At 51.8% G+C, this 18,657-nt stretch overlaps 2 protein-coding genes across 2 annotated transcripts in view; both read right to left on the minus strand.

The window, feature by feature from the left end:
• TCEA3 (transcription elongation factor A3) overlaps positions 1 to 13,849 on the minus strand; it is a 37,224-nt gene extending 23,375 nt beyond the window's left edge. The window contains exons 1-4 of the mRNA XM_057305103.1: positions 13,622 to 13,849; positions 8,243 to 8,305; positions 7,835 to 7,940; positions 7,196 to 7,337 (exon numbers count right to left, since the gene is read on the minus strand). Coding sequence (XP_057161086.1) covers positions 7,196 to 7,337; positions 7,835 to 7,940; positions 8,243 to 8,305; positions 13,622 to 13,690 — 380 coding nt within the window. The 5' untranslated portion in view covers positions 13,691 to 13,849. The remainder of the gene's footprint in view (positions 1 to 7,195; positions 7,338 to 7,834; positions 7,941 to 8,242; positions 8,306 to 13,621) is intronic.
• Positions 13,850 to 17,191: 3,342 nt separating this feature from the next.
• Positions 17,192 to 18,657, minus strand: part of ASAP3 (ArfGAP with SH3 domain, ankyrin repeat and PH domain 3) — a 47,048-nt gene continuing 45,582 nt past the window's right edge. Inside the window, 1 exon segment of the mRNA XM_026517075.4 lies at positions 17,192 to 18,517. Within this exon segment, the coding sequence (XP_026372860.2) occupies positions 18,386 to 18,517 (132 nt within the window). The 3' untranslated portion in view covers positions 17,192 to 18,385.

An 18,657-nucleotide genomic window follows, 5' to 3' on the forward strand; every position in this document is an offset into this window, starting at 1 on the left:
ACTGAGCCAGCCAGGCACCCCCTGCCCCTTTACTTTATATTACTAATTATTAATAATGAATTCTCAGCAGGCTCCCCTCCTCCTTGCTGTCAGGCAGGCCTTGGCTTGCTGGAGTCCATGCAGACTGGCATTCCTGGGACTGCCTGTTCTCAGGAGGAGCCGAGGAGCCGGGGAACACCAGCTTCAGCCTCCCCTGCAGGCACCTTACTAAGGAGAAGCGCAGAGAGGCACACGGGCCTTGCAGACTGTAGAGCTGTGTTAAAGTGGCAAGTGAAATAGCACACAAAATTACGTGTACACTAGTCCTAAGGTGACACAAGAAAACCAATGTCTAGGAGGAAGAAAGATTGAAAGAAGATGCAATCAGGGCGCCTGGCGGGCTCAGTCGGGAGAGTTGGAGCCCCACATTGGGTTAGAGATTATTTTTTAAAAAAATAAAAATCTTAAAAAAAAATACAACCATGGTTATACTAGAGCGATGGGATCAGAGGCGAACATTTGTTTGTATTCTCCAAAATGCGTGAAGCTACATTCTCGTTATGCTAATACATTCCCCCTTTTATTGGTTTTATAAAATCGTAACCATCACTCCCAATTTCACTTACCCAGGCTTCCTTTTTCCCTTTCTTCCTTCCTTCCTTCCTTCCTTCCTTCCTTCCTTCCTTCCTTCCTTCCTTCCTTTCAAGAAATCTCAATGCCCAACATGGGGCTGGAACTCACGACCCTGAGATCAAGAGTTGGACGCTCTACCGACTGAGCCAGCCAGGTGCACCCACCCCAGGCTTCCTTTTAAGTCCAGCACAGGCATCCCCTTCTAACGTACTGTAAAATTGGCTTACTTATCATGTATATTATCTGCCCAGCCTCCATGTAAATTCCGCAAGCACAGCACTTGGCGGGATTCGTTCACTGTGACCGACACCGTCCTTGCGGAGCTCACATCCCCTCGGGCACTCACTCTCCCAGGGCCCTGGGACCCAAGGGTTCCGCGCTGCGGGCTCCCCCGGCCTATGCTCGAGGGCGTTCTATGCCAGCCAGTGCCAGCGGGCTGGTGGGCCCGAAGTGCCGAGGAGCTAAGGACCCGAGGAGCAGCCTTCAACCAGAGACATAGGAATCGGTGGATAAACACCCCAGCGTCCTCTGCCCTCAAGGGGGTGAACCCAAGGTGTGTTCTCCACGGTCACCAGAGTTTCCCAGCAGGATGTAAGCCCTGGGTGCCCGCAGCAGCACCCTGCCCGCTAACACACCCTGGGCTGGCTTCCTTCACCTCCCGGTCTCACTTCCCTCCCTCCTCTCCCTGCATTTCCTGAAATCGCTTCCCAAGTAAACCCCTTGCCCCTGAATCTGTGTCTCCGGGTCTGCTTCCATGGAATCCAATCTAATATGTTCACTGGCTCATTCCCAGCCGGTAGAAGATGCCTGGTGTGAAGTGGGCGCTGTATACGTATCTGTTATCAAATGCTGTGGAGTCGACCAATACAGAGATAGAAAAACTAAAACTGGGAAAAGAAAGCTCCCCAGCGGTAACTATGGTTTGAGGTCGTTCCTTCCAGTTCCTTTCCTACATGCACGCAAGCATGTATAACAGGTGCTCTAAAAGGGGAGGCAGTGGCCTGAGTTGAAATCCCAGCCCTGCCCTGGGCAGGTCGTCTTGTCTGAGTATGGGTTCCCTCCCCCGTCAAATGGGGAGAAAACACCAGTGTCCTGGGGCTGCCTGGGAAGAAGACATTTCTGTCCCTACTGCAGTTTTCAGAACACAGAAGTCCTCCACGCCCCATAGTGCTGGGCACCGGATTTCTGGTTTTCCAGACTGTGCAATGTTCCCGTACAGATTTCCAGCTGCCCCTTCATCCTCCAGGGGGCGTGGGAGACAGTGGGTGAGGCAGCTTCGAGGGGTAGCCCTGATTATCCTGTGGGCCAGACCCATTCGGCTCCAGACCTTCACCCCAGCTTAAACACAGGGGGAGGCAGCAGAGAGGGAGAGGGGAGGAGAGACCCTTCTTCACATGCCCCTCCAATCCCTCACTGGACTGTGGGAGTTCCCCTGCGGGGTTCCTCCCCAAATGCCCCATGGGGATGGACAGGTGCAGGCCAGAGTGGGAAGCTGGAACTCTTGCAGTGGAAGAAAGGAGGGAAGATGTGGGCCTCAACCCCCGAGACTCACCATTTGCTGGCCCTTTTTCATTGCTTTCCTTTCTAGAGTAAACCGGAAATATTCGGCAGTTATTGCAAATGATCATTATGAAACGTATTTAAGAAGAAGAAAAAATGCTGAGAATAGAATAAGAAGATAAATAAACAGGGACGTAATTGTTCGTACACTTTGCCTGTAGGGATGGAAGAATTATACATAGAGGTAGAGCGGGACTGGGCGGGAAGAGGGCGTCCAAAAGCGGTTTCATTTTTTTGGAAGTGGCACACTGTGGACAAATATTTTTCATTTTTATTTTACTTTTTTAGAGATTTCATTGTTAAGCAATCTCTACACCCAACATGGGGCTCGAACTCACGACACTGAGATCAAGAGTTGCGTGTTCTTCTGACTGAGCCGGACAGGCGCCCCTCATTTTAATTGTAAATATCACTAATGTGGTTAGTGTTTATACAATAAATAATGATAGTGAATCATCATTAAGGAAACTAAAATGAAAAGTTCACCAATAGAGTTGAAACTGGACTCCTGACAACTTAATTTTCCCCACAAGGTAGGGAGACACCCTCCTCATTCCCTGCTTGGCCTCCAGGGACAGCTTCATTTTGCAGCGAAACCAGCATTAACAACTTACTGTCCCAGAGAGGGGCCAAGATGTTGTTAAATGTAGGGGTGGCTCAGTCAGTTAAGTGTTCGACTCTTGATTTCGGCTCAGGTCATGATCTCAGGGTCGTGAGATCGAGCCCTTCATCAGGCTCCGTGCTGGGCGTGGAGCCTGCTTAAGATTCTCTCTCGCCCTCTCCTTTTGCCCCTCACCCCTCTCCAAACAAACAAACAAACAAACAAAAAAGATGAGAAAGGTACACATTAAAATGTTAACAGTGGTTGTTTCTGGTGTTTTCTTTTGTGCTTGAGTTTCTAAACTTTTTATACTAAACGTGCCTTACTGTTGAAATAAATATATGTATATGGAAAAGTTATAAAATAATATATGGAATATGATCCCATGTTATTGTGACAATAAGTATTTTATGGGTAGTGATATGCATGCAAAAAAGTCTGGAAGTATATATATGGTTACATAAACGAGATCTATATGTATTATGTATGTATGTATCTATTTAGAGAGTGTGGAGGTGAAGGAGCAGAGGGAGAGGGAGAGAGAGACCTCAAGCAGACTCTGTGCTGAGCGCAGTGCCTGACCTGGGGCTCAATTTCACAACCCTGAGATCATGACCTGAGCCGAAATCAAGAGTCGGTGCTCAACCGACCGAGGCACCCAGGTGCCCATAAACGAAATCCATATATTTAAACACAGGATTATTATACATGATTATATGTGCTTGTCTCTAGACAATGGATTTTTAAAAATTTTCTTATTTGTATATTTTTTAAAGATTTTATTTATTTATTTCACAGAGTGAAAGAGCACAAGCAGGGGGAGCAGCAGAGAGAGAGGGAGAAGCACGCTTTCTGCCAAGCAGGGAGCCTGATGCGGGGCTCGATCCCAGGACCCCAGGACCATGACCCGAGCCGAGGGCAGATGCTTAACTGACTGAGCCACCCAGGTGCCCCACCTTATTTGTATTTTTAAAACTTTCTACAATGGGCAAATAACTACCTGTATAATAAAATAATAAATTTATATATATATATATATAAATATATATAATGTATATATAAATAAATATATAAATATATATTATATAATATATATAAATAAATATAATATAAATATAACTACAAAATAGTTAAAACAATAAATATAATTAGAATACATTACAAATAAAACATTTTATTTTTACAAGGAAAAACAATCCGAGAAGATGATGCCCATTTTTCAGGCCACAATACCGAGTCTCAGAGACTAAGGGTGTGAATAAGTGATCAAGTTCAGCCCAGAAATTAGCTTTTCTGCTCTCCAATCGTCTCCTCTCCCATACCTGCCGTCCTTGTAGGCCTTAAAAAAAATCCCTTTAATTCAGGGATGGGATTCAGGGATGGAGCAAAAGGAAATACATGTGTCCAGGCTGTCGCCTTCCCCCAGATGCCTGTACTCCCTGTTCTACAGGTCAGTTAGTCCCATGTCCCGTTCGGATCCTCTCCCATTGGTCCAGCCTCTAGTCTTTCAGCTTCATCTCATAAACCCCCTCCCCATCCCAGTCCTTCATTGGCCCCGGTGCTCAGAACCGGCCCCAGGTGCAGCCAGACCAGCCAGAGCACGAACACAGGGAAGGCACGGGTACAGGTGGCCTAGTGATATTCAGGAAATGTTAACTCCGCACTGGCCACCGTGCAGAGGAGAAGGGGGGGCTCCCTGCCAGCTGAACTTCTTTTTTTTTTTTTAAGATTTTATTTATTTATTTGACAGGGAGACAGCCAGCAAGAGAGGGAACACAAGCAGGGGAGTGGGAGAGGAAGAAGCAGGCTCCCAGCGGAGGAGCCCGATGTGGGGCTCGATCCCAGGACCCTGGGATCACGCCCTGAGCCGAGGGCAGACACTTAACGACTGCGCTACCCAGGCGCCCCTGCCAGCCGAGCTTCTAACCCCTTTGCAAAAACACAACACGCCATATGAAAAGTTAAATGTCAGTTAGGATTTCTCCAAGCGGGATACGATTGCAAAATGAGTGCCATGAAAGGAATACAACAACAAGATTACAGAACAATTGACAAGTATTGCATGTTACAAAGCAGACTATAAAATTGGCGATAATTATATAGAAAGTCCGCCGAAGAGAGAATGGAAAGAAAAACCATATACCAAAATACTGAGTGACTGTCTTTGGGTGGTGAGAATGTGGGTGTTTTTTTCCCTCTTTTTCTCTATATTTTCTATTATTTCTACAACAGATTTTTATCACTCTTACTTGTTTATTTTTTAAATGGTATTATTTGTTCTGATTTCAGAAGCAATGCAAGATCATTGGGGGAAGAAACCCAACAATACAGATTTTTAAAATTTTACTGTAGTAGGCTATGAAGCTTTTCTTAATTATAATCACACAGATATATTTCTTTTTTTTTTAAAAATGGTTTCATTATTTTTTCTCATTTAAAAATTAGTATATATTTATTGGAAAAAAATAAGAAGAACAGAAATCTGCAAAAAGAAGAAGGGAAAAAACTTCTCAGTCCTACCACCCAGATATAATCCCTGTTACCATCCTGGTATGTATCTTTCTCATCTTTTTTCCTACACATATACATAAAACTCACTTAATTTTTTTAACTTATTTTTTTAGTAAACTCTATGCCCAACATGGGGCTTGAACTCACCACCCCAAGATCAAGAGTCACATGCTCTACTGACTGAGCCAGCCAGGTGCCCCTCACTTAATTGTTATAAAAATGGGGTCATACTATATACTACGTTATACACAGCTTCTCTTAATACTTAGTGAATATTTTCCCATGTCATTAAATTTTTTTTCTACCCAGCAGTTCCTCTCCATGGAGGCCCTATCAGCTTTTTGAACATAGTAAGTGGTTTTTCAATGGGTGGGACTGTTCTGTGCATGGAAGGGTATTTAGGACCCTTCCCCACAGCTATTTGCACCACCCAAACTGGGAATAGTGTGGTGGAGGTATGTCTCCCTCCTGGGTGAGATCTTTCCTTCGACAACATCATTCCCTAAAGTGTTTTCTGCAAAACACTTGTTTTACAGGATTATATTAACGTTCATTTAAAAAGCGTTCAGAGATTTAAAATGTTTCAGAAATGCTCGCAGAAATATGTTACACATACAACATTTAGTCTTTATGCTTTCATCTGGTTAATTCCTTTTTTTTTTTAAGTGATCTCTTCGCCCAATGTGGGGCTTGAACTCACAACCCCAAGATCGAGAGTCCCATACTCTTCCGACTGAGCCAGCCAGATGCCCCTAATCTGGTTAATTCCTTAAAACGAATTCCTTATAGTGGCTATACTGGGTCAAAAGGTATGTTCGTTAAAAATGTAGATAAATCATGGATGATATTATCCATATAATACCTACTGTTATCTACCATCAGATACTGTGCGGTATTATCTAAAACAGCCTCCTTACCTATTAGGCGAACAAATGCAGATCCCCCTCCCGCCCACCGGAGGAATGAAGTGCTCTAGTCACATAGGGAACGGGTAGGATTTATTTATACATTGATGAGGACTTTTATCTACTATCATGGATAAGGCATTTGTGTCTCTCTGAAGTCATGCAATTTGGGGGACCCCAGCTAGGTAGGCAAGGGGGAATGGGCACGGAGTTAAGACAGACAACTTTTCTATTCTTCTCAGCAGAGGTCTGGGGGTCTGACAAAGACGTGATCCCACTCAGTCACATAATAGCTGTATGGTCTTGGGAAAGTCCCTGCTCCCCAACCTTTGGCTTCCTCCTCACGAAATGGAAATGTTGAATAGAGAGCCAACAAAACACTTTACTTTCCTAACGGTTAAGTGAGTTCCTAGCCCCATTTACCTGGAACCCTGACAAGGGTGGGATGTCAGCTGTGTTACTAGGCAACGTTGCTTATAGCAAATGAGCCCTGATTGGTAAATTACGTCCAGACAGGAAGGGCTCTGAATGAAATATAAATAATTAGTGGAAAACCATAGCTTTTGGGGGCTGCCCCGAGGACAGTGAATCCTGCTGGAATCCTAGCAGCTTTGTCTTCTAAGTCAGGGGTTCCCTGCCCACCGCGCCATTGTGGACTCATTACCCTGCACCCACGTAGAACTGAGAATAGCTCTGCACACTGTGTGGTCACCAAGCAGATGAGAAAGCCTGGGCCTGCCCTGCGGGGCCACTGCGCCTCTTGCCCGGGCGGCCTCCTAGCTGAAGCCAGTGCCAGCGACGGCCTATTTGGTTCTTACGGGTCTGTTTGAGCCCAAGAAGAACCCCCCCCGCTCCAGGGGACCCCGTGGGAGGTGAGAGCAGTAGCTCCTCCCCGGGGCGTGAGGAGTAAACGAAGTTATATAAACAGAGACGTTATATAAACAGAGGCGATGGCAGAAGGACGTGGCAAGTGTTGGCCCCTTTCTCTCCAACCCAGAAAAAATACCTGTCTTTGGGCTCTTCGCCTCGTTTTTTCCTCGGTGGAGAAAGGCCTGTCTCTGCCTTCCAATCGGAACAGTCAAGCCCTTTTTCCTTCTTTGCTTTGTCTCTCTCCTCTCCTTTTTCTCCTTTGGGGGGTCCAGGGGAGTCTGAAAATGAAAGCACAGCATAGTTCCCAAACTGAGCTCTGTCTCCGCAGACCCCAGCACAACTTCGGGGAGGGAGGACAACGATAGCCCCCAACACACCTGTACACACACACACACACACACACACACACAAATATATTCATACACAGATGCACATACAACATGCATATATGTGTGCAAACCCGCGCTCACACAGGGGGCCAGAAAGTCATCTGCACACAGACCATGTTCATACAAATGCGTCTATATAGACAGGTGCTCTCTATGCAACACGCAAGCACACGGAAATACATACATATAGGCGCACGTACACAAAAACTCACGTGTCTACAACGTGGTCCACGTGTGGACCAACACTGGCATTCCCCACTTAAGAGGCGATCTGTCATTTAAGTCATTCGACAAACATACACTGAGTGCCTGCTATCAGCCAGGCATGGTCCCAACCCAGGCGATGGGAGAAATGCACGGCCAGGGTCGACCTTGCCCCCTCTCACCCAGCAGCCGCTTCCAGTTTTTGATGAGGACTTTGGCCAAGGACACCACCTCCTTGTCTGAGCAGTGCTTGCGGACCCCATTGACGGCGACTCCAATCCTGGTTGTCTGCAAAGCCAGAGGGTCAGGGCTGGTCTTCAAATGGACACACAAGACTGGCCATCCTAATTGGCAAGGCCTGCCCTGGCTCAATGCCCCCTGTCCCCAGCCCCAGCCTCTCCAGAGCCCTGGCCCTGAGCCCTGGCTGATGTCATAACCCTGGTCCTGTACCTGAGGCCCTGACCCTCCCATCGGAAATCCCTCCCAGACCCCACCCTTGGAGGGCTTCCCCACCCCAGGTCTTTCTCTTCCCCAGAAGGTCTTCCCCGTCCCCCAGGCACAGCCCCCAAGGCTTCCCAGCCCCACCCCACCTGGAGTAGCTGGATGGACATCTGACAGCTGTTCAGCTTCTTCAGAAGGTCGAGAGCCCCTTCCTGTGGGAGGCCACAAGGTGAGGACGGAGGCCATGGCTTCTGCCCCAGGTCCCTTTCTGACACTGTGTGGTGTTGGTGGGACAGAGGGGGCAGGAGGCGGGGGGGAGACTGCTCAGCTACAGGATATGGGTAGACATGTGGTCAAAGGACAGGCAAGGGACAGAAAGAGGGGGAGAGGGGCGCCTGGGTGGCACAGCGGTTAAGCATCTGCCTTTGGCTCAGGGCGTGATCCCGGCGTTCTGGGATCGAGCCCCACATCAGGCTCCTCTGCTATGAGCCTGCTTCTTCCTCTCCCACTCCCCCTGCTTGTGTTCCCTCTCTCGCTGGCTGTCTCTATCTCTGTCGAATAAATAAATAAAATCTTAAAAAAAAAAAAAAAAAGGAGGAGGGGGGGAGGGAAAAGATTCTGCCGCAGACCAGCTCCCTCACTTCATCTCCTACCACCCAGCTGGCCTCCAGCCGAGCTGCCCTGAGCTGGGACCTGGCTCTAACCACGCCCCCTGACCCGGCCTCGGTTCTGCTGTTCCTTCTCCTGGGCGCGCTTTCCCCTCCCCCATCTCATCCTCTAACATTATTACTTCACGGCTTCTTGCTACTGCTTTCGTGTCTGCACCTTCCTTCCCCCGCTTCCCGGCTGTGAGCTCCTGCGGGGTGAGAGGGTCATGCTTTTTTTTTTTTTTTAATAGCTTTATTGGGATATAACTGACATGCAATCAACTGCACGTTTGACGTCTGTGTACACCCATGAAACCATCACTATCACTATCAAGAGAAGAACACAGCCGTCATCCCCAGAAGTTTCCTTGTGCCCCCTGGTGACCCCTCCCTCCCTGCACCCCAGCCCCACGCCCAGGCCCCCAGGACTCTGCTGTCACTTTAGATACAACGTGCATTTTAAAGGGTTTTATATAAAGAGTACGGCAATGGGCTTTCTCCTCTGGCTTCTTTCACTCTGCGTAACCGACATTCATCTGTGTTGCGGCAGAGGTCAAGAATTCTTCTTACTACTGAGTCGTTTTCCATCGTAGAGAAATACCACAACTGGAGTATCTGTTCACCTGCTGGTGGCACTTGGGGGAAGTTTCCAGTTGGGCCACAAATAAAGCTGCTAGGAGCATCCATGAACAAGTCCTTGTATGGACAGATACTTTCATTTCTTGTGGGTAAAGAGGACTGTTTCAATCTCTGAAACCTCAAGGTTTAGCACACAGCTCAGTGCTCCCCGACTGAATGACTAAAGCAGAAAGCAGAGGTGGGAAGGGAGAGTGGGAGGGGAGCAAAGGAGCCTCAGATCTGAAAATCTGCTGGCTGCCAGACCCTGAGCAACCCTGCCCCATTTCAGTCTTCTCCCTCCTGCTCCCACTTCCCAGAGGCCAGCCCTGCCTCCTGTCCCGAGATCAGTCCCCCGGGCAGCACCAGCTGACGGTGTCCTCTGCATGCCCCTTGCCCTGGTCTCATTGCGCCGTTCCAGCTGCCAGCCCCCGCCCTGCCAGGCTTCCTTGCCAGGACCACATCCCAAGGGCTGCCCTCTGTCAGCCCTCAGCCTCCCTCGGAACTTGGGTTTGTAGTACGTTTCTGGAGGCCTGACCTGCGGACATGCGTGCGTGTACGTAAACATGCAGTCATACAGCTCTGCATGCGCCACTGATTCAAGGCTTACTCTGTGCTGGGCCCTGTTCTCGGTCCTACACCTGCATTAGTTCCTTTCTCACACTGGCCCTGCGAGCTACGTACTATTACCACTCCCATTCTTACCGAATTATTACCCTGTTTTCACAGTGGAGCAACCCAAGAAACAAGGAGATTAAATACTTCATCACAGGTGACAAGGCATTGAACTGGGATTCGCGCTCAGGCCCCCCGGCTCTAAGCACGATACAAACTGCGTCTAGATGGCCTCACAGCTGCCTAGATGTGTGCAATTACGGAATCGCAACCTGAGTAAGGGCAGGGCGCGCGGCTCAAGGTTTAGCGCCCAGTTCTCAAGGAAAAAACCACCTCATGTGTAGTGTTTGTCAATTTCTGTAGCATCACTAGTCCTCCTGTGGCCAATTTCAAGCTACCAGTGTGCTGTCCCTGAACTAAAGGAGATCCTGGGAGGAGATGTGCAGAGCCACACATTATATGCTGTTTCCACCGTGTTGATGCAATCCAAGTAAGTCAGCGCTAGACCACAGATGAGGATGAAATGTAGTAAAACAATTAGCAGTGATGATCTCGCAGTATTTATTACCTTTGTTTTTAATGTAATTTCTTTAACTCTAAGTATGTCGTTTAATTTTAAAAATAATGGCTCTACATAGGAAATGTAGTCAATGGTATTTTATTTTATTATTTCTTAGAGATTTTATTTATGTATTCATTTATTTATTTATTTGAGGGAGAGAAGCAGACTCTCCACTGAGCAGAGAGCCCAACCCGGGACTCGATCCTAGGACCCTGGGGTCACGACCTGAGCCGAAGGCAGATGCTTCACCGACTGAGCCACCCAGGCGCCCCAAGTCAATGGTATTTTAACAGCATGGTAGGGTGACGGGGGGGGCTGCCTCTGTGGTGAGCACGGCGTAATGTGCAGAGCTGATGAATCGCTACGTTGTACACCTGAAACCGATGTCACGTGGGATGTCAACTATCATCAATTAAAAAAATAAAAGAACGGCTGTATTTCACAACCAGCTTGCAAAATTCCTGAAAAATCAACCGTGGCTGTTCAGCTGGTTGCAGCTCACCACCGGGTGTGTGTCTGTATGTCCGTCTGTACAGCTGGGTCATGTTGGAAACAGCCAGAGCCCCGGCTATGGCCGGCTCACAGAGCCCCGCGCGAGAGTTGCTGGGTGTGACGCTGCACGGGGCTGGGGTGTGCAGCCAGCAGTATCCCTGGTCCACGTGCGGAGCTGCGTAGATGCGGCTCCCAGCAGTGTGTCTGTGCGTCTCTGCGGGATGATGCCTGTGTTATCATCTCTGAGCAGGCAAGTGTTCGGGGGAGGCTGTGTGGTGCACACATGTGTGTGTCTTTCTGGAAACATAATGGTCGGTGTGTCCGTCACGTCAGCGCCAGTGGCCACGTCTCCTCTGCAGTTACGTGTGTAGATGCCTGTCGAGCTCTTGCGGCGTGTGGCTGCGTGTGTGTGTGGAGCTATGTTTGTCGTGTGTCATTGTGTGTATGTGTCGCTGTGGCTGTCGGTGTTCGGCTGTGGGTCTCAGGCTGCTTCAGTTGTCCGCTCACAGCGTCTGACAAAAGCCCTAAGTAAGTTGCTGGGACCCAGGAATTGGCAGCGAACCCCAGGCCTGAGCTGCAACGTGGAGGATCCGTCTTCTTACAGGAAGTGTGTCCTCCTCTCCCTAACCACTGCTGGGCGGGCCCGCTTTTGCTCCCAGAGCAGGCCCCACCTCTCTCGGCCACAGGCCCAGAGCTCTGTGCCCACCCAGACGCTGCCGAGAGCCCAGGCGCAGACGTGGCTGTACAGGAGCTCTGTCTACAGAGACCCTGTGGCCACCCTGGCCTCTTCCCTGCACAGAGCTCTGGGCACTTCCGCAGGAATCCATCCCCAGGCACACGGTTTCCTCTTCCCATTCCACAGAAGAGGACACTGAGGTCCAGAGAGGGAAAGCAGAGCGGTGAGCCCAGGGCCAGAAAAAGAGTGAGGGGGAAGCCAGGGCAGGTCCCTTCCTCCTCAGCCAGAGCTCTACTCCCCCAAAACTGCTTATCCTCAGGTGTCCCAGTCCCACCCCCCCTGCCCCCTGCCCAGAATCTGCTGGCCCAAGTCCGGGGTCAGCAAGGAGCAGGGCTGTGAGGTGGAGTTCAGCTCAGCAGCCGGGCGGGGGCTGAGCTCCACCGCTCCCAGCTGGGAAAGTGCCCTCGGATGCGAGGTCAGTTTCACGGGGTTTGGAGGATCCGGGAAGGGGGGTGGGGGGAGGCTGGGCGTGTAAGGGTGATGGGCTCCCAGCGGACTCCGCGGGTTTCTGTGTCCTGCCTGGCTGTGCAAAGGCACGTGTCATTCTCTAACTCTCACCAAGCACCCATGCAAGTCCTCCCGAGGGCCTTACACATCTTCCACCCTCACCACTGCCGGCAGAGACTCCTTCCCGGGAGGCAGATAATCTCATCTCTGCCCTACAGGTGAGGAAACTGGCAGACTGGCCTTTATACGGACACGCACTCACTGTGGCTACTCTAGGGCTGCTTGACAAACTCCAGGGCTCCGGTGACTCTTCCTTCTTCCCTGCTCTAAAGCTCCCCTTAGGGTCCATCCCTTTCCCAAGCTCCTAGAGTCACAGAATGGGCTGGAAAGACAGGTCCCGCTCCAGCACCGGGCTATGGATGGTGGGACTAGGAGAGCCCTGGTACCGGGTGAGGTGAGGGGACAGTCTCAAGGGCTACGCTCTCCTCTCCTCCCTCTCCGGGTGTGCCCAGGCCCTCCCAGACCCAAGGCCAAGTTTGCTCTGGCCAGGCAACACGGTGGCCGCCAGCTTGAGGCAAAGATCACGGTGAGGATCAAACATTAACTTCAAGTCGGCGTGAGAGTCCAGGGCCCCGCAGGTAGGGCCGTCAGTCTGGATTCTCCTCTGGGCTGGCCCCCCCTCCCCAGCCCAGGCCTACAGCCCGTCCCCATTTCCCCCGCCCCGCTGTCTCCGAGGGGGCCCGTAGCTGCCGGGCACCTGTTCGGCCCCCGCCCGCCCGGGCCCCACCCTGCGGCCAAGTTAAGGGAAAGTTGCAAGTAGAACCGCTCCTGGCGCCCGCAAGCTGTGAGGTTGTGGGATCCGCGGTCCCTTGCGGCTCCACCCCAGAACCACTACCGGGCTGAGGGATAGAGGCGGCTCAGCACCCCACATCAGCTCAAGTTGCTTTGCCCGTTCTCGGTCTACCCAGGGTTTTGTAATCCACCCCCCTCAACCCCCGCCGTTCCTCCTTCTCTCCCGCCCCGCTGTCGCCGCCACTCCCCAGACTTTGCACACGCCTTGAGTCCCCGGACTCCGAAAGTCCCTTTCCAGGTCCCGATGTCTTCACTCGCCTTCCCGGGCCCGGCTCAAGCTACCCAGGGCCCCCGAACCCCACTAGTCCAGAAGGGTGTGCACAAGCCTCGTCTGTGGGGCCCGCACGACCCTGCCCAGCGCCCTGGGCCCTGCACACGCCCACCCCGTGGATCCCAGCAGTCCCCAAGGGGCGCTGCGTCGTGCGCCAGCCGCGCCTCCCTCGGGCCCCGGCGTCCCGCACGCGCCTCCCGGGCGCCGGGCCAGCACGCGCCCCCGGGACTCCCGGCTCGCACGCGCCGCGCCTCCCGGGGGCGGGGGGTGGCCCGAACCCTGCAGCCTCACCGTGTTCTTCCTGGCCACCATCTTCTCGAGCTTTCTGGCGATCCGCAGCAGCTCCGCTTCCCGGCCCATGTTGGCGCGCGACGCCCGGCCGGCGAGGGGCGCCGGGGCTGCCGGAGGCGCAAAGGCGGAGGGCGCGCGAAGGCGCGGGCCCCAAACCCACACGACACACACGCCTGCGGGGGCGGGGCTCTCCCCTCCCCACACCCCCCTCGGCCCGCCCGCCTCGCAACCGCAGGGGGGAGGGGTGACGTGCACTAAATATAGACTTCAAGGACTCGCCCGGGCAAAGTTTGCCCGCGCTGGCGGGCCTGGCCTCCCGAGAGGGACGAGGCTGCGAGAGAGGGCCCTGCACCTCGGCCCTTCTGCCAAAGGGAGATTTGGCAAGTGGGGAGCCCGTGGTCCCCGGACACGAGAGCCCGAGGGTGCCCCAGCGCTCGGGGAGGAGTCCTGGCTCCCGCGTCCCTGCAGGGTCGTCGCAGCTCCAAGCGGGCGGCCCTAGCTCCGTGCCTGCGCCTAAGTGCAGGCAACTTGGGGCACTCGGATCGTGTTTCTTGCGCGGTGGTCAAATCCAGCTCTGCGCTGCCGGTGTTCGCTCCTTCGGGCCACGGCCTGTGTACACGCGTGTATCCAGGCCCTCCAGTTCCATCTGTTTCGTTTGCCGTAGTGAGGTTTGCGTTTCTAACAAGCTCCCCCGAGTGCAGCAGGGGGGGCTGCCCCAGGACTGCTCTCTCAGTCGTGAGGGTTTGGGGGATTCTTAGGTGCAACAAACTTTGAGAAATACTGACCCAGGTGCATGGATGCCCCTAATTTATTCAGGTCAGGCCACTGCTTCCTCATTGGGATTGGGTCTGCAAGGCTCTTCTCAGGTGAAAGGAAGAAAAGAGAATTGTGCCCCCAAAGCTGTGCACACATCTGTGTTCCCGTGGAAGGACCTTCCAAGTGTACCCAGCGGACCCGGGAAGAGTCCTAAACTAGTGAGCTTAATTAGCGCAAAATTATCCTTTTGCTGGAAGAGGGGCTTAGGGACCTGGAGGGGAAGCATGAAAAGTGGTCAATGCTGTGTCCAGGGTGGGGCACGATGGCTCCAGGTGTTCAGCGACATCTCCAGACTCGCTTGAGAGAACTTTAGAGAACCCCACTGCAGCCTGGGTCACGACTCCTCTGCTGCTGAGTGACCTGGGACTGTGGTAGGAAAGGGTGGGTTTTTCTTTCATTCAACAAATGCATTTTGAGTCTCCAAGTGACAACACAGAGGGGTCCCAGCAAGCTTGAGATGCAGTCTATGGACGAGAGAAAGCCTAAGCAAATTTGGATGCAGTCAATTCTGTGTTATCACAACTGGGGGGAGGGTCAGGAAGAAGTGAGGGCACTTTAAGGACACATTTGAGGGGATCTGCTCCAGTGGAGGGGTCATCTGCTCTGAAGAAATGAAGTTTAAACTTTGGGGCAGGGGCGCCTGGGTGGCACAGCGGTTAAGCATCTGCCTTCGGCTCAGAGCGTGATTCCAGCGTTCTGGGATCGAGCCCCACATCAGGCTCCTCCGATATGAGCCTGCTTCTTCCTCTCCCACTCCCCCTGCTTGTGTTCCCTCTCTCGCTGGCTGTCTCTATCTCTGTATAAATAAATAAAATCTTAAAAAAAAAAAAACTTTGGGGCAGAAGTGCAAGGGTGGGAGATGGGGGCAGGAAGGGAGTGTTCACATGAGAGATGAAGAAACAATCATTCATTCATTCAACATATATTTATTGAACACCTACTATGTGCCAGGCGGTTCTAGCCCTGGGCATCCAGAGAGGAACAAGACAGTCCTCCTGGAGTCCTGAATGTGCAAAGCTTAGGGATGGGAGTGTGCTTGATGTCAGGGTTGGAAGAACTGAAATATTGTGGGGCTGTAGCATAGAGGCTGGTTTGGGGGGAGACAGGGCAGAAAGCCGGAGGTGAGTGTGGTCTAACCACGCCAGCATTATGGGCCACTTTTAGGAGGTTAGACTTTATCATTTTGGGATGTGGGGAGGTCTCTTGGCCAACTCCCAAGCAACCTCTGGGTTGAAGGGACAGCTGTCTGAAGTTACTCAGGATTGCCTTTTTTTTTTTTTTAAGATTTTATTTTCAAGTAACCTCCACACCCGATGTGGGGTTCGAACTTACAGCCCCGAGATCAAGAGTCAAACACTCCACTGACTGAACCAGCCAGGCATCCCAAAATCGCCTTTTAAAAAAAAGAAAAAGAAAAAAAAGGAGAGTTGATTTTCCTCCAAGTTCCCCACAGTTCTCAGCCTGAGTTGTATGACATCAACAGAAGCCAAGATGCCTGCGTCATTGGGGCTTAAAGGACCCTAAGAAAACATCAAGTCCAATCTCCTCATTGTACAGATGGGAAGACTGAGGCTCAGAGAAGCCCAGAGTCGCACTGCTCAACCGTATCAGACGCTGTTGGTACCCACTGTAGTCCCTCTGTCTACCCGTCCTCACTTGGCCATCACAGCAGGCCGTGCCTGGACGTACTTCCAACACCTGCCCACAGCTCGGAATGAGGGCTTCAGAGCAGGCTGGGGGTGCTTGGGAATTGACATCTGCAGGAAGGACCCTCAGCCAGTGAGAAACCAGAATTGGTGGTAAACACACCAATTTTTTCACTTTCGGTGGGACAACTCAGAAACACGTTCTTTTTAATTTTTTTAAAGCAATTTCTACGCCCAACGTGGGGCTCCAACTCGTGACCCCAAGATCAAGAGGGGCATGCTCTACCAACTGAGCCAGCCAGGTGCCCCAAAGAACTTTTTTTTTTTTTTTTAAGATTTTATTTATTTATTTGAGAGAGAGAGCGCGAGCGAGAGAGGGCACAAGCAGGGTGAAGGGCAGAGAGAGGAGACTCCCTGCTGAGCAGGGAGCCCGATGCGGGGCTTGAACCCGGACTCTGGGATCATGACCTGAGCTGAAGGCAGATGCTTAACCGACTGAGCCAGCCAGGCACCCCCCAAAGACATGTTCTAATCAAGAGTCTCTCAAAGGTTCCCTAAGATAAGCCCTACTGCACGGGGGTAGCCCCTCGTTAACACACCCCGTATTGCTTTTTGACCCACTGTTCCACTCCCTACTTCCTCATTACATTTCCTGGGATCACCTTGCAAATTATAAACTATGTGCCCCCAAGTCTTTGTCTCAGGGGACCGACCTCAAACTGAGACAAGGACTGTGGCCGACTTCAACTGCTGGGCTCCCGGCTCCTCCAGCCAAAACTTCCGTGGCACCGGTGTTTCTGAACCTGGACATTAACATTCTGGACATTCAGGCCGGGCTGATGCGTTGTTGTGGGGGCTGACCTGTGAACTGGAGGATGGTGTCCCTGACCTTTAGCCGCTAGATGCCAGTAGCACCCTCCAGTTGGAACAGTCAAAAAAAGTCTACATTGCCAAACATCCCCTGGGGTGACACCGCCCTGGTTGCAAACCTCTGTTTGCGCTGCTTCAAACCAGGCATCTTCCTTAGCAGGTCCAGAGAAAGAATTCCAGGCCCCAGGATTTCCACCCCTTCCCTATTCTTCAGATCCCACAAATGAAACCACTGGAATCTTATCCAAAAAAATCTTTTATTAGAGATGAGTGAGATAACAAGTCTGAGATGAATAAAACCAGACGCTGGAGGCCCAGAAGACAACCCCATTCCTGTAGGATCCCAGACCAGTCAGGCCTCCAGGGTAAACAGCCCAGCCTCCCGAGCCAGACTGCTTCGTTGGCCATTGGCACCCTCCGGCCTCTCCTGTCTGGCCTGGTCCATCCCTGCCAGGGCCCAGCGCCCGGTGCCCATAAAACTGTGTTAGAGATTGATGATGGCTTAGCTGTACCTGTTCTCTAATATGGGGCTGAAAGTCACGGTGGCACTTCTGGGACTGGGAAGCAGAACCTTTAGCCCCTGCCTTCCCGTTCCTATTATTCCCCTTCCTCCTTTCTTAGCTCTTTCCACCCCCAAGACTGGAAGGCTCCTGAGTTGACCAAAGAAAAAGGAGAAGGGAAGGTCAATCATCCCAGACCTTTCTTTCCTGTTACATCAAGGAGAGTAGGCAAACGGGGGTTACTCCTAGTCTACTTCCTGGCTGGGGAATAGAGCAGGTCCCCGGGAGGGCTGTGCTGTCCCTCGAAAGGAGTGCTAGTGAGTATTTACTTAACAGCCAGTACCGCATGAGCGCTGGCCAACCAGAATGGATGCGAGCTGTAGACAACGCAGTGTCCCATCGGGGTAAGGCAGCTGATGGGCCCAGGACCATCCCCTGGAATCTACCCCTGCCCATTCCCAAGCCCAGCCTTTGGGATCAGCGTCCCAGCAAGGGACCACATCTGCGAGACCCTTGTCTTACTCATGTGGCATCTGGACATAGAGAGGAACTCAGTAAAGGAATACTAGACCAGTGAATGTCCGAGAAGACAGCCCCTTGGCTGGCAGAATCTCTGGTCTGGAAGATGGAGGTGGGCTGGTCCTACTCTTAGGGAGCCCCCAGGCTGATGGAAGAAACATTCTGGTCTGGTGAGAGATTGAGGGTTCTGCAGCTAAAGCTAGCTCATGAGTTCTCAGACCCAGCCATAGGGCTCCATGGGCGGTGATGGGACAGAGGGGAAGGAATTGCCATTAGCCCTAACATGGAAGGGGCCCGTATCCTTGGAGGGGGCACAGGCCCACGGCAGGGAGGAAGGCCAGCCACAGAGGCACAAGGGACAGACAGAGCAAGACCCAAGGGAACGGACACCTCAGCTCCCCAGTCTTGCGGGCTCAAGTCCTAGCTCTGAACATTGGGGTCCAACATGGGGCGAGTTCAGGCATGCAAGGAGCTAGCCTCGCAAAGGCTGCACAGATCTTCCAGGAGAACCCCTGTCCTGGAGCCCTCTCCTCAGTGAAGCCAACCTGGGGAGAGAAGAATGAAAATTGCCATGTTCTAAGTACCTGTATTATATACCAACTGTTTCTCTCCCTCTGTTCCACCACTGTCCTAGCACGGATAGATGACATTATCCCCCATTTAACAGACAACAAACCAAGGCTTG

The sequence above is a fragment of the Ursus arctos genome, unplaced genomic scaffold (assembly GCF_023065955.2).
Source record: "Ursus arctos isolate Adak ecotype North America unplaced genomic scaffold, UrsArc2.0 scaffold_32, whole genome shotgun sequence".
NCBI lineage: Eukaryota > Metazoa > Chordata > Mammalia > Carnivora > Ursidae > Ursus > Ursus arctos.